This window comes from Poecilia reticulata, linkage group LG16, assembly GCF_000633615.1.
Source record: "Poecilia reticulata strain Guanapo linkage group LG16, Guppy_female_1.0+MT, whole genome shotgun sequence".
Lineage (NCBI taxonomy): Eukaryota > Metazoa > Chordata > Actinopteri > Cyprinodontiformes > Poeciliidae > Poecilia > Poecilia reticulata.
The window spans coordinates 11,944,705-11,958,753 of NC_024346.1; the positions used below are offsets into that span (position 1 = coordinate 11,944,705).

General features: G+C 38.9%; 1 protein-coding gene across 1 annotated transcript; it reads left to right on the plus strand.

The window, feature by feature from the left end:
• The first annotated feature begins 5,130 nt into the window (after nt 1-5,130).
• trpv6 (transient receptor potential cation channel, subfamily V, member 6) lies at nt 5,131-13,972 on the plus strand. The gene is made up of 17 exons (XM_008431487.2): nt 5,131-5,289; nt 5,428-5,575; nt 5,674-5,771; nt 5,853-5,975; nt 7,540-7,680; nt 7,826-7,924; nt 8,088-8,263; nt 8,333-8,479; nt 8,955-9,034; nt 9,132-9,267; nt 10,314-10,400; nt 10,490-10,566; nt 10,661-10,826; nt 10,965-11,031; nt 11,114-11,382; nt 11,473-11,579; nt 13,570-13,972. Exons 2-17 carry the CDS (start codon nt 5,445-5,447, stop codon nt 13,802-13,804), a joined length of 2,139 nt encoding a protein of 712 aa, XP_008429709.1. The 5' UTR covers nt 5,131-5,289; nt 5,428-5,444; the 3' UTR covers nt 13,805-13,972.
• Nucleotides 13,973-14,049: the final 77 nt, after the last annotated feature.

Consider the following 14,049-nt stretch of genomic DNA (forward strand, 5'->3'; position numbering starts at 1 on the left):
TGTGTGTGTGTGTGTGTGTGTGTGTGTGTGCGTGTGTGTGTGTGTGTGTGTGTGTGTGTGTGGATGCATTAGAGATGAGTGTGTCAGGCTACACACACTTCTAGCAGTTTATTTGTATGAGGGTTCACCACTATTCTGTAATTGTGCAAATTTGTAAAATAAATATGATTTTATTTAAAAAACAAAAAAAGCATTGTTTATTCTTTCCTTTCAGTTTGTCTTTATTAGCGAAATTAACATTGTAAGATTTTCTGATAACTTTTTATTGTTTTAAGTTATATTTAAATAATTTAGAGTTTTCTAATGATGTACAGATGATGTATTAAAGTTTTCTGTCATAAATCACAGTATTTAAATAGAAGAAAAAGTAATGAGCTATTCAACCATTTTCTTATAAAAGCAGCACTTTTATAAGACACAGCGTCTTATAAAAGTGTTCTCACCCATAAACTTTAATATATTTTTACAGCAAAGTGTTTATTGGTATTAAGCGACTGATCAACATAGTACAGTGCCTAATTGTGACATCAGAAGAAAATGGTTTTAATTTTTTTTTTTACAAAAACTATGAATTGTGGCAGGCTTTTGTATTTGTACTTTTATTTCTCTAAATGAAAAGAACAGTGCAAGAAATTAGGGGATCGGGAGCAGAAACACCCTGCTGGACATGTTGCCTGTCCACTGCATGCTTATGTAAAGAAAAGCAACCATGCATACACATAACTCCTAATAGGAATTTAACAAAAATGAATCGGCCTCATGTTTTTTACAGTGGGAGGAACCTGGAGTACCCGGAGATAAAATGCAAACTCTGTGAAAACAGACCCCAGGCCGGGATTCAGACTCAGGACCTCCTTGCTGCAAGGCAACAGTTCTAGCAACAGCATCCTTTATTTATAATAAAGAGAATAAATTATTATCAATAGTAAGAATACTACAGCTAAGGAAATTATATCTTCATCTTTTTTTTTAAACTTGCCCATTTTACATTTTGGAAACAGTTTTGCATAATTCATGCAATTTCTTAATGAGCCTGTCTCAGATGAAGTCTATTAAAACCATTTGAAACATTTCATATCATGTGTTTGCGCAGATTTCCATAAATACCTAGGTTTAAATAATGTTCAAAGTGTCCTGAATATAACCATCTTAGTGAGAAATAAATCTTTTTCAGTATTGCAGTCACCTTGTGACATCACCTTCACAGTGTTTCAGAGTGAACTTGTTGTTCCTTTTGTTCCACAGATCAGCAGCTTTTAGCAGAATCTCAGCTTAGGATCTGTGGATCAGCACCAGCCCAAATGCAGACACAGACCCTGGTAGCCCTCATCTCCCCCAGCTGCTGATGGCAGAACAGATCTAAAACGAAACCAAGATTTCATGCACATCATATTACTTCACCCGCATGTCCTATTTTCATTAAACATCCGGCTGCAGGGCAGTCGGTGACCCCTCTGTAAGACACGACACTCATCTTAGCACCTGGTTATGACATAACCCGATACATTTGTAGAGAATTTTTTTGTTTCATTGAAGTTTGGTCTCAATTGGTTCACAGACTATATTACTCTGCATATATACCAAATAAAATCTATGTTATTGAGAATAAAGTCTTCAGTATGTCAATTAAACTTTACTTGAAACACATTTGTTATAGACTGATAACACAAAATATATTCAGTGAAAGTATATTGTCAAATTTGTGGAAACATTTCCCAAAACAAACCTGGGAAATGAGAACCTTTCTTTCTGCAAAGCAGTTTTAGGCGGAATACAAAACCCTCTTCAGTTTCTTTTCATTAATAAATTCATAATTCAGTTCTTATTTAAAACAAACGACGGGGCAATGTTTCAGTGTTTTGATCTCCAGCTTCATCGTATCAACAGACTCTGGCAGAAATAGCTTCTGTGTGATGCCTCCTGTAACCATTTACCAGTCTATGACATCTGTCTGAGGAGGTTCTGACCCATTGCTCTGTCGGATGAGCGGGTTATGACCATTTCAAGTCATCCCAAAGGATCATTGTCAATGAGATCAAGATCCAGGTTTTGGCTCAGCCCAGAATCTTTTATTTCTGTTTCCCAAGGGTTTAGCTGAGGCTGCTACAGGTTCCATAATTACATCTGAGGAGTTTTTGGATGTCTGGATCTTTCCTTTAGAGACTTGATGAGATGCTCGGTCATCCACGGGGGGATCAGAGTAGAGCCGCTGCTGCTCCGCATCAAAAGGAGCCAGTTGAGAGGCTCTAGGATCTGGTTAGGATGCTTCCTGGTGATGTGTTCCCACCAGAACGAGACTCGGAGGAAGATCCAGGACACACCTGAGGGACTGCGTCTTTACTGGTCTTGGGATTCCTGGGGGAAGTCTGTCCTCTATGTTTAGGCTGCGGCCTCCGTGACCCGACCCCAGATTAAGCGTAAGATAATGCATGAATAGATGATGGAGAATCTTTTCATTCTTCAAATCCCTTTCTGCGTTCATGAACTGCCACAGTTTTGGTCAGAGGGCTTCAGAATGCTGTTCACTCTTACTCCACCAAAGTAATTGTCTGAGGTTTCTAACCATGTTCACCTGACATAATGCACATTTCAGCCATTTTATGTAGGAATACATGTGAGGATGTCCTACTTCATTCCCCACCAGAAGTAGAATCTGTTATCACATTTTATCATTTTAAATCGTCTTTTTTGTTGTTGTTGTACATTTCCAAATATGTTAGAGACACTCAGAGGGAGACTCGGATTACATGGAATTTTCCACCGGACCAAATGGCGTCATCGGGAGGAACGATCATATTTAATAATGATATAAAGATGTTTAAATCTAACAATAAATACAAGAAACAATCGATGTTTGAAACTTTAATAGGTTTGTTTGTTTTTTTTATTAATTATATTTCACTGCTGCGCCTCTTACATAATAATCATGTAACACGAGGCCTTGAATGAGTGCCAGCTGCCCTAAATGCACCATCTACACATGTAATGAATGTTTTCGACGGCAGCCCGACTCAAATTAATAAGGCCTGGGTCCTGAAACACTTGCATGAAAACCACAAAGTCATGTTTTTTATGGTGTTATTGTTTCCCTATAAAGACATTAACAGCGTGGAAGCCGCCGGTCTTTATGACAGTGCTTAAAAATCCGTGCTCCCTGTCTGGTAAACAGCTATTATCTCCACAATATGAAATGACGGCCATTTGCGCAGTCATCACCGGGGCCTCCTATAGTGTCTGCCTAAACCCTGTTTATCCTGCGGCTAACCTCTCCGCCTGAGTCACGAGCTATAAACGATACAGGAAAATACTCTTACACGACAACCTGGGTGACCAGATTGTTGTATAATTCTACTGAATCAGTAGTTTACATGTGATGTAGCTGTTTTGGAGTAAAATCTGTTAAATAAAAGCTCAGTTTCTCCTTTTTTTTTTTTTTTTTACAGATGAAACTTTTTGTTTTGTTTTTATGCTCTGTGAGGAAAGTGACAAGGCCTTATTGGAGATGACGCTGCCTGCCTTCCTCTAAATGATCATTAAGGTCTTTGAACTGCAGCAATTACCGTTTTTGTGATCGCTCCTGTTGACACATGAATGGCGCCCAACATGTTAAATCACTGTGAATGAAGCCATTTGCAAGGTGTTTGCTAGAGCAAGCTGCAACACGCAGAAAAATCACGTCGTCGTCTTCTTCCTTTCCCCAGCAATTTCTCCAACTTTTAGAGCAATTTAAAAAGATCCTGCAGCTTGGACCGACATGGCTTGATGCGAGGTTTAGATTACAATCCTGCGTTTGAGCAATTTCCAAACCGGTTTGCCTAACCGTTCACCCAAAGCATTGACCATGAAGTGAGGATAGTCATAAAGCTGCAGAATTTTTATAGAGGCCATGCAGGTTTTGTTGGTAACGAAGGGGAATGCAGATCGGCCTGGTAATGGCCTCCATAAAGTCCACACTCTCCTTTCTGGGATGTAAAAAATGAAGACCATGATAAATAATTCTGACCCTGGCTCAAATGTTTTTTCTTTCAAGTTATTCCTGCACAATTTTAGATGTGAGCTCAGACGCACTATGATGCTGAAATATGAAATCCCTTTTCACGTTTAGGTTTCAAACTAAAACCTCAAAGTTTTGGATCAAAGCCAGCTGATATTTGGTCATAATTTAATCTCCCCTGATAAAAACAAACCGTAAAACTGCTGCATCTGCAGAAAAGCAGCCCCAGAGCATGATACTGGATGTCTGGATTTATTCCTTATATATGACATAAGGAATAGTGTTCTTTAGGTGAGGTTCAGTGTCGATTCTTTACCAAATGTTCTCTGTAGATAATTGCCCAAAAGTTCAGTTTTATCAGATGGCAACACAATCGCACACAAACTTTTAGCCAGATCTGGATGATTTCCTCCTGTCGAGCCTCTTGGCAGCTTCCCTGATGACTGTCAGTCTTGTCAGTAATTTTGAAGAGTTTTACTGATTTCAATTTTGTCTCACATTTTACACAATAACCTGTTACTAAATTCACTGTCTCATGCATCTTTATCCTGACTGATACCTTTAAACAATGACCTTGGTCATTTCTCTGTAAATGGCTTTAGCAAATGAGGAAAAGTAAAGAAAATTCAGTTAAGACAAGTGAATTATTATTATTCGAGGTTAATCGAATTCAGTTTACTTCATGGGAAACGTGAATGACTGACTGCTGACAGGAACGCTTTTTTGATTATGCTTCAAAAAAATCTTTGGTTTAAGGGTGTGCAAACTTCTGTAACAAAATTTTGGCATGTTTTAATTCGTTTTAATCTTACTGAACCAAAATTGTATCATATGTGTGGAAAAAGTTTACATTTTTGCTTCACAAAAAACATCTTGACAGAGAAGTACACACTTTAGAGCTCTGGGAATGTCAGGGATTGGAACCAGCATCCCTTCACCCTAAAAGTAAGTGAGCTTCACTGGTAATTTTAAATCATCATGATGAAGGTGCTCAAAGTCAACAAGTGGACCGAAGCTTCAAACACAACTTTCTCTGTGGTATTTCTGTAACCAGCAGGTAAAGTCTATACCTGCTCATTACCACCTCACTGTCCCTGCCTCACCTGTCCTCTCCCCGCCCATTCATTCCCAGTCCCACCACATGGCTCCTCCCCTTCCACGCTGGGGTCATATATAATTGCAAAGCCTCTGGGATTTCCACTCAGGGACATTTTCAAGTTGCTGAGCCCAAATTTTAAGGGTTATGACTGAGGAGTTGTAAAAGAAGAGAAGCAGCGCTTTTTTTTTCTGTGAGGGTAAGACGGCCTTTCACTTTCAAACGCCTAAAGAAGATGTTTCTGCTTTTAAAATTATTCACACTCATTGCAAATGTAGACCTAAATCGGGTATGTTGACCTGTAAATAACTAAAACCCTTGCATATCACTTTTCCAGTTGAACATCAGGACTCCATGTCTCCGTCTCTGGCTAGATCTGCTCCCAGCGAGCTCAACCACTGGTGGACCCAGCTGAGGTTTCGCCTTCAGAACAAGAAAGGATGGAACGAAATGCTGGACGAGACATTTCTCTACTATACAAAAAAGTATTACATTACCTGAAGTCACTGCAACTGTTTTTTTTTTTTTTTTTGCCAGAATGCATTAAAAGTTTACATTTTGTGGCTTTCGTATTGTTTTGCAGCATAAATGACATTCCTCTCTTCTACGCGGCTAAAGACAACAGTGTTGGCTGCATAAAGAAGTTACTGAGCTGTGCTTCCACCAACATATTTGAGAGAGGTAGGAATAGCACTAATAAAAAAGAAACCTTTTTGTAGTGTTTATCATCACTGTAACATTAAAATAATTCCCGTCACTCAGGCTCCCTCGGTGAGACGGCTCTTCACGTTGCTGTGATGAACGACAACCTGGACGCCGCCGTGGCTCTGATGGACGGAGCTCCCGACCTCATCAATGAGGCCATGACCTCTGAGCTTTTTCAAGGTTCAAGAGTGTTAACACGCCTAAACTTAAACAGAGATGCACATTATTAAAATGTCAAAGTCTTACTGTTAAAAGAGAGAAACCCAACTAGACGTGCGATAAGTAGAGGAAAAAGCAAATGAACAGCAGACAGAATCTAAAATTTAAAAAAAAGACGATTCTGATTCGAAGTAGCAAACATGTAAAATTAGATTTCATCAAATCTTTAGACAAAGCAAAATTTGCTGATGTAAGTGTAAATAAATTGTCCAAATCTTGGTCTTTACAGCTTTTCCCTCCGCTAGAGGAGAGCGGTAAACAATGAAATGTATCATCAGCCGGGCTAGCTGGGTGCATTTCAACTGTTCATGATAACAAGGCCGTTGACATGCAGATTAGCACTCAGAGTCATTTTAGTTCGAAGCTTCACTTTGAACTAAAAAACTATGGGACACCTGAGATAAAAAGCTGCACTTTTTGCCTCAGGTGTCCCACTGCTGTTTCTGCAGGCTGCTGAGATTTCTAACATGCTTTAGCGCACCAAAACCTTCTGACTTCTTTGAAATAGTTTGGTTTGCTCGCAGTGTTGGGAATTAGCTGCTTATATCAGAAGGTAGTTTTGGGGGGCGAAATGATCAGTTTGATTGTTGACATGTTCTTGTTGTTTTTATTAATTGTCTGGTGAAATACTTACTGAGACGTTTCCAGTTGCACAACTTTTTAAATGCCTAAAATCTCCTTGTTGGACTCTGTATGGGGGCCTTGAGGAAAACCGTCACTGTTTCCCAGTATTTACACAAAAATTTAGAAGAAAAGAATTAATTTACTATCTGTCATTTTAACATCTATAACATTTAATTAAATTGCTAATTTGAATCTAAGCAAACATAAGCAGCTTTTCATAAACTGCTTATTGATAAGGAAATTATACTTTTGTGTTTCTTCTGCTCTTTACAGTATAACCAAAAGAGGACTAGATATTTCTCAGGTTATTTGCTTGAGTTGCTAGCCTGCAGTCAGCTGCTTATCAGAGATGTCACTTAATGCTTTTTATCATCGGGTTAGTGCTGGGCAACCTGGGAAAACTTTGATTGCTCCAGTATTTTCTCTGCCATCTCAATAAAATGACTTCAAACATTTGAAATGGTACGATCGAATATTTTATGGGTTCTGAAACTGTGACTTTGGTAAATAAACTGAGAACAGGAGGTTGACCAGCCTTCTCTCTTCAACAGTGGACCATTATGACCTTTCTGAGTGAACTTGTGTTTTCTTTATTTAGAGGCTACATTTGAAAATACAATTTATCCAATTTATTGATATCCAATCAAATCATTTAGTCAGACTCAGTTTAATCCAGTTTTTAATGCGGTTCTGTCAAATTCAGTTGATTATTTATTTCCAGATAATAAAAATATATATATATATTGAAGTTAATAATCATTAATTTTGGGAATTAATTTCTTTCTTTTCAAATTAAAGTCACGCTAGATAAATAAATCTTTCTAATCTAACATGCTGCCTTTTTTTAAGACTTACACTTTTCAAAAATGGCCATAACGTTGTTTATCTGTCTGTACCTCAGGTGTCACTCCTCTTCACATCGCTGTAGTGAATCAGAACCTCAACCTGGTTCGTCATCTGATCAGCCGTGGAGGAGATGTCATCAACCCTCGAGTCACTGGTCTGTATTTCAGGAAGAGGATAGGAGGACTTTTTTACTGCGGTAAGTCAGCACAATCTCGCAATAACAACATACCAGGGATATTGATTTGTTTCTGGTATTTTTGGGGTATTTGTGTAAAATAAACTTCTGTGTTGTCTTTCCATGTGATAAAAATCATTTTTATACATCTGTGTTTGCGCTACAGGTGAGCACATCCTGTCTTTTGCTGCTTGTACCGGTAATGAGGACATCATCGCCATGCTGATCGACGCTGGGGCCAGCACCAGGATCCAAGACTCTCTAGGTCTGAAATCCCAGTTCAAGAATTGGAAATTTAATTACGATTGACTGACATAATAACATGACATGTGGTTCCAACTATAACAAAAAATTTACAAATAAACTCTGTTAATATGCCTTTATTTTATTTTAATTTATTTGGCTTTTATCTCCATCTCATCTTCTAGGAAACACACTGCTTCACATTTTAATCCTGCAGCCCAATAAGACCACAGCGTGCCAAGCCATTGACCTGATATTGGCCCGTGATGTGGAGCTGGACCAGCCGGTGCCCCTCGACATGGTGCCCAACAACAGAGGCCTCACACCTTTCAAGCTGGCTGCCAAGGAGGGAAACATCGTGGTGAGTGCAGAGCACAGGAGGAAAAGAAAGCTGGGGCAGAGTATTTCACTAATGCAGCGTTTCTCTCAGGTGTTTCAGCACCTGGTTAATAAAAGGCGCGTCGTCCAGTGGAGCCTGGGCCCCTTGAGCTCCCACCTGTACGACCTGACTGAAATCGACTCGTGGGCTGACAACATGTCGGTGCTGGAAGTGATAGTGAGCAGCCAGAAGAGAGAGGTAGAGATCACATAGGTGTTAAGATTTAGTATTTGGTTTGATTTATCGATTCATTTTGCACCGTATATAAGAAAAAGACAAAAATGCATGTCATACCCTTAACTGGGTAATATATATACATATATGGAGAAATATGTACAATAAAGATGCATGCAGTACAGACAAAACATTGTCTAGGTTGTCCAGTTAATGTTTTATGTAATGCTACTGTAGTTAACACAGAAACAATAAATGGATGTAGCTTGAAAAGGATTGGGAAGAAAACAAATGTATTTACTCGTGCTGTTTGTCCACACATATACCATGTGGTTGCCACTGTAATTTGAGATTTGGTCAAATTTGTGTTATGAAAACAATTATATTTACTAATTTGAAATATTGGCAAATATTTCAAATTGGTAAATATATTTTAGTATTTTAGTAAGTATGAATATTGCAGTGGAAAAATAATACTTAGTTTGTTTGTTTTTTAAAGGCGAGGGGGATTCTGGAGGTGACTCCTGTGAGGCAGCTGGTCAGACTGAAGTGGAATCTGTATGGAAAATATTACCTCAGGTAGTTTCATCTTTGTGCGGAGTAAAAAGAATAAATGAAATGTAGATGGATACACCGTGTTTTTAACAGTGTTTTTTCTCCACCTCTCCTACGTCAGACTGCTTCTGCTCCTGTATCTCCTGTACATAGGGACCTTCACCCTGTCCTGTATCTTCCGCCCTCTAAAGGACGCTGACAGGAACTACACAGACACGGACAGGGACAAAACCATCCGGGTTCAGAAGACCCTCAATGTGGGTTGCACTCATGAATTCATAGCACAAATGTTGAAGTTTTAGGTTTACCACATACAATTAAAACTGTTTTTTGAGCATAAGCAAACCTCAACAGTGCAGTTACATAATGTTTGAAGCTTACTTGAGCAGATTTAACTTTATCAAATAATTTGTAATAATTGATAACATTTTTTTTTATTATTGTATTTATCGGAGATTCCTGTTTAGAAGCACAGATTTTGCATTCAGACTCAGCTTGACAGTTAAAATCTGAAGATACAATGTGACATAATTTATATTATTTAGATAAATGATTATAATTAAGTTTCTCATTGGAAACAATCATGTCCTATTTAACTACGTCGACTTTAAGTTTAATTAATTTAAAGTGATTTCACATCAAACATGTATCTAAACAGATACATTTCTTTTATATGCAGTAATTTCTTTATACCTGGAACACAGCGTTTATACTTCTTTAATAACCATCCATGGTGAATAAATAAACTGTGTTTCAGTTGCATAATCTGTAATCTATCATTTAATTAGATTACATGCATTATTTAGTTAAAACAAAATACCACAACAAAAGTAATAATTTTGTTTAAAAAAGCAGTAGTGCCACAACACTTTAAGGAATCACATACAGGAAATATGGAGGAGATGTTTTATTTTTAAATTTATAGTTCTGAGGTTATAATATCATATTCTGAGAATTAAAGTTCTTGAGTCACAATCGTCCAGATTAACAGAAGTAAACCCATTTAAAACATAACTATGTGTCTAATGAATTTATGCCATATAGTTTTAATTTTGGAAATTAATTAGCTGTTCAATGATATTCCCATTTATTGTGATTCACATGTATTTGCTCACCTGTTCCTCTGAACGTCTATAAACAAACTAGATGTTGATGAACTGGTGTGAAGGCATGTTTCCTAATGTTCCCTTTTTTAACTCATCTTCAAACTATTCAGTCGACAAAGTTTTCAGGGGTTTTTTTTATCCCACCACATGGATGTAAACATCAAACTGCTCACTGTATTTTCCTGCTCCTTCTTCAGGAGAGTTATGTGACTTATGGCGACAGTCTGCGGCTGGCTGGAGAGGTCATCAGCGTCCTGGGAGCTATACTCATCCTGGTGCTGGAGGTCAGCACATGACTCATGTCCTATCTTTATGCTTTTATGAAGCAGTTGTGTGTGCTAAAGCATCCCCCTCTGTGTCATTTTACCAACAGATCCCTGATATACTGAGAGTCGGAGCAAAGCGTTACTTCGGCCAGACGGCATTGGGAGGACCCTTCCATGTCATACTGTAAATAAAAACATTTTTACAGCAGGGACACAACAGCAAAATTCACAGACATGTTGTTTGACGCTTCTGTTGTTGTCTGTGATGTTTTGTGCAGAATAAGCTACGCGACCTTGGTGGTGCTGCTGTGTGTGTTCAGAGTATGTGAGGTGCACAGGGAAAGGGAAGTGATGGCGGTGTGTCTGCTTCTTGGCTGGTGCAACGTCATGTTCTTCGCTCGTGGGTTTGAAATGCTCGGCCCGTACGTCATCATGATACAGAAGGTGAGAAGGAGTGTCAAAGTTATGTGTTGCTTTGCAATACGCCAACATATTACAGCTGTTAATGGTACAGTACAATGTGACAGTGTGATTTATGTGGCTTTTTTTTTTAAAAATCCTCTTTCTTTCATTTCCTCCTAGATTATATTTGGAGACCTGACAAAGTTTATGTGGCTGAGTGTCATTGTCCTCATCGGTTTTTCCACCTGTAAGTGTTTATTCTTGGTGTTGTTTTTACATTTTTCGAAATAGTTTTTCTCGCTCACATGTTTGTCTAATCTCCCCCTTAGCTCTTTGGATGGTCTACATGACCCAAGACCCAAGTTCTATCCCTCAGTACACGTCCTACCCCATCACCCTCTTCTCCGTGTTTGAGCTCAGCGTGGGACTGATCGACCTGCCTGTGGACCACACCTTCACAACACCCCCCATCGTCCACGTGCTGCACGTCTGCTTGTCTATGGGCTGCTACCTGCTGCTGAGCAACGTGCTGATCGCCATGATGAGTGACACACAGTGGAGGGTGGCCCAAGAGAGAGACGAGCTCTGGAGGACTCAGGTAGCTGTGAAGAGTGCTCACGTCATCACCCTGTCAGCGTGGATTCAGCACTGCTGCGTCATGCTTACAGCTGGGATATTTGTTGTTCAGGTTGTAGCCACGACTTTGATGCTGGAGAGGAGGCTTCCTCGCTGTCTGTGGCCTCGGCTCGGCGTGTGTGGGCTCAGCTTCGGCCTTAAAGAGCGCTGGTATCTCAGGTAAGAGAATGCGGCTCAGATCTCAAAGAGATAAATTGTTTAAATAGTGTATGATAACAAGAGCCGGAAAAGGCTATTACTAAAAACAAACTCTTCAAATCAGATCTTAAATTGGCTCAAAATAATAATAAAAAAAGTGCCACTTTAAGTTTGTAAGAAAATCACTGTGGCTACAAGTCATTTAACATTCAGATGGACGAAACATCCATCCATCTATTTTCTTACACCCTTGTCCCTTAGTGGGGTCGGGAGGGTTGCTGGTGCCTATCTCCAGCTAGCGTACCAGGCGAGAGGCGGGGTCACCCTGGACAGGTCGCCAGTCTGTCGCAGGATGGATGAAACAATTCCAGACAAAAATCGGTTAGAAGCTGCAAAAGACTTAAAAATGAGCTGATGCTTTACCCACCAGCAGGTTAACGACCCTGAACAAACATCCAGAAATCCAAGAAATGATGTACATTAAAGCATCCAACAACCCAAGGATCAGTAGCTAAACCTAAAAATTGCAGTCGACAAACACTTAACGTTCATTCTGAGTCTGAGATGCTCTTTAAAGACAAATATCAAATAAAAATCAGCCTCTAGTTGGTCAAAACTGGCAGAGAATCGCCTCAGAAGACTTGTAGTTGTTTTTGCAGAGATAGGAGGTTTTATAAAGATGGACTGAAGGAGCCTGAAAATAAATTCACTCCACAATTTTCAGACCCACATTTTGTAAAAATCTTCAAAAGCATGTAGCATTTTTGTCTTGGTTTGTCCTTTAAAACCTGAGTGAAATACTGATGTTGGCTTAGGATAAAATGTGAAAAAAATTTAGAGGGCATTGTGATAAACAAAAAAAAGAAGGAGGGAATTGATTGATCATGAATGTGTGAGATCCTTGTCCTCGGAAAGTGCTGGATTATAATCAAACCAGTGGAAATCATTCAATATGAAAGCCTGTGGTGGTTTATTTTATTATTCTAATGATGTTTTCCACATATTTATCATCACTTTTTTTCTTCATTGCTTTGGACCTCGAATGGAAATGTCACTTCACTATTTGTAGAAGAAAAAAATTCAGTATTTTATGCATTAAAGACTTTTTGCACTTAAGATTTTTTTGTTGTTGTTGTTGTTTTTAACAAGCCCCTCCCAAACCACATTCTCTGCTAGATGAGACAAACCTCCTGTAGAATGAAAATAGCCTCAGAGATAAATTGATTTGTTTGACTTTCTGAAAAAAACATGTACTGAAAAGATCAAACTGAAGATCTGCTGATTCTTTACGGTAAAAAGGCACAACTTTTATAATTAACCAGTGTATTGTTGTCCTAAAGCATTCCAAAGTCTCATACTGTAACTTAAAGTGAGGTTTAGTTTAAAAAGTTACCTTTGCAGCAGTTTATTTACTTTCAATTTAATTTTTTTAATGTCATTTTTAATTGCTCTACTCTGTTTTATTTTTCATTTTAGAAAAACTCTTTTCAGTAGAACTGGCACAGAAAAGATCTCTGGGTAATCAATCAGTTAAAAGTGGAAGGGACCTTCAAGGGTGGTGCTCCCCCTGGTGGTGGCTAAACTACACAGCAACTTAACAGTAAAGCACAAATAAAAGCGGAGAGTCAAACAAACATTTTGTCAGCCGAAACAGTCTTATAGATGTTTCTGTTCACATTAAAGCAAGCTGCTATAGGAACTGAATTAATCCAACCATTCAGTTCATCCATTCCAAACTTATCCTGGTTACCAAACAATCTTATCTTCACACTATTATTCAAACAAGTCAAACATGTTTTCTATCCAAGGAAATCAAATAGATTGCCACAAAGTCGTAAATATACAAACTATCAAAAGGGATGAAAATGATCAGCACCACGTTTACTTTTTTAATTTGACTTGACTGAAATGAAACGTGACCTCCAGTCCAAGAGCGTGTTTTGAGTTTGAACGCTGTTCATGTTCCATAAAAGTTCGCCGACTGCGACTTACTGAAGCTCCTCTTCTGCAGAGTGGAAGACAGGAACGACCCCCTGATGCAAAAGATGCGACGCTACGTCAAGGTCTTCTCTAGCCTGGATGAGAAGGAGGGCGTCGAAAAGTCAGACTCAGCGAAGGACAGCCCGGTGCTCCGACACAAAAACACAGGCAAGAGGAAGGCACAGAAGGGGTGGGAGATGATTCGGAACAGTTTGGAGATGGAGCAGAAGGAGCCGATGGAGATGCAGGACATCAGATACGTTTAAAGCGAAACTCTACCTGATCATAATCTAAACTTTTCGAAGCAACGACACGCCGCTGACTTGAAGATGTATCTGGGGTTTTTTTTCTTGTAGTGAACTGTGCAATTATTCTTGCAGTATTATTAAGCTATAGTGAAGCATGTTATTTTTTTATAGCAATATATGTCAAAAAAAATTGTATGTAGCAGAAATGTATACAGAGGGAACATAATATTGAAACATTCCACGTGACAAAAAGGTGAACGCAC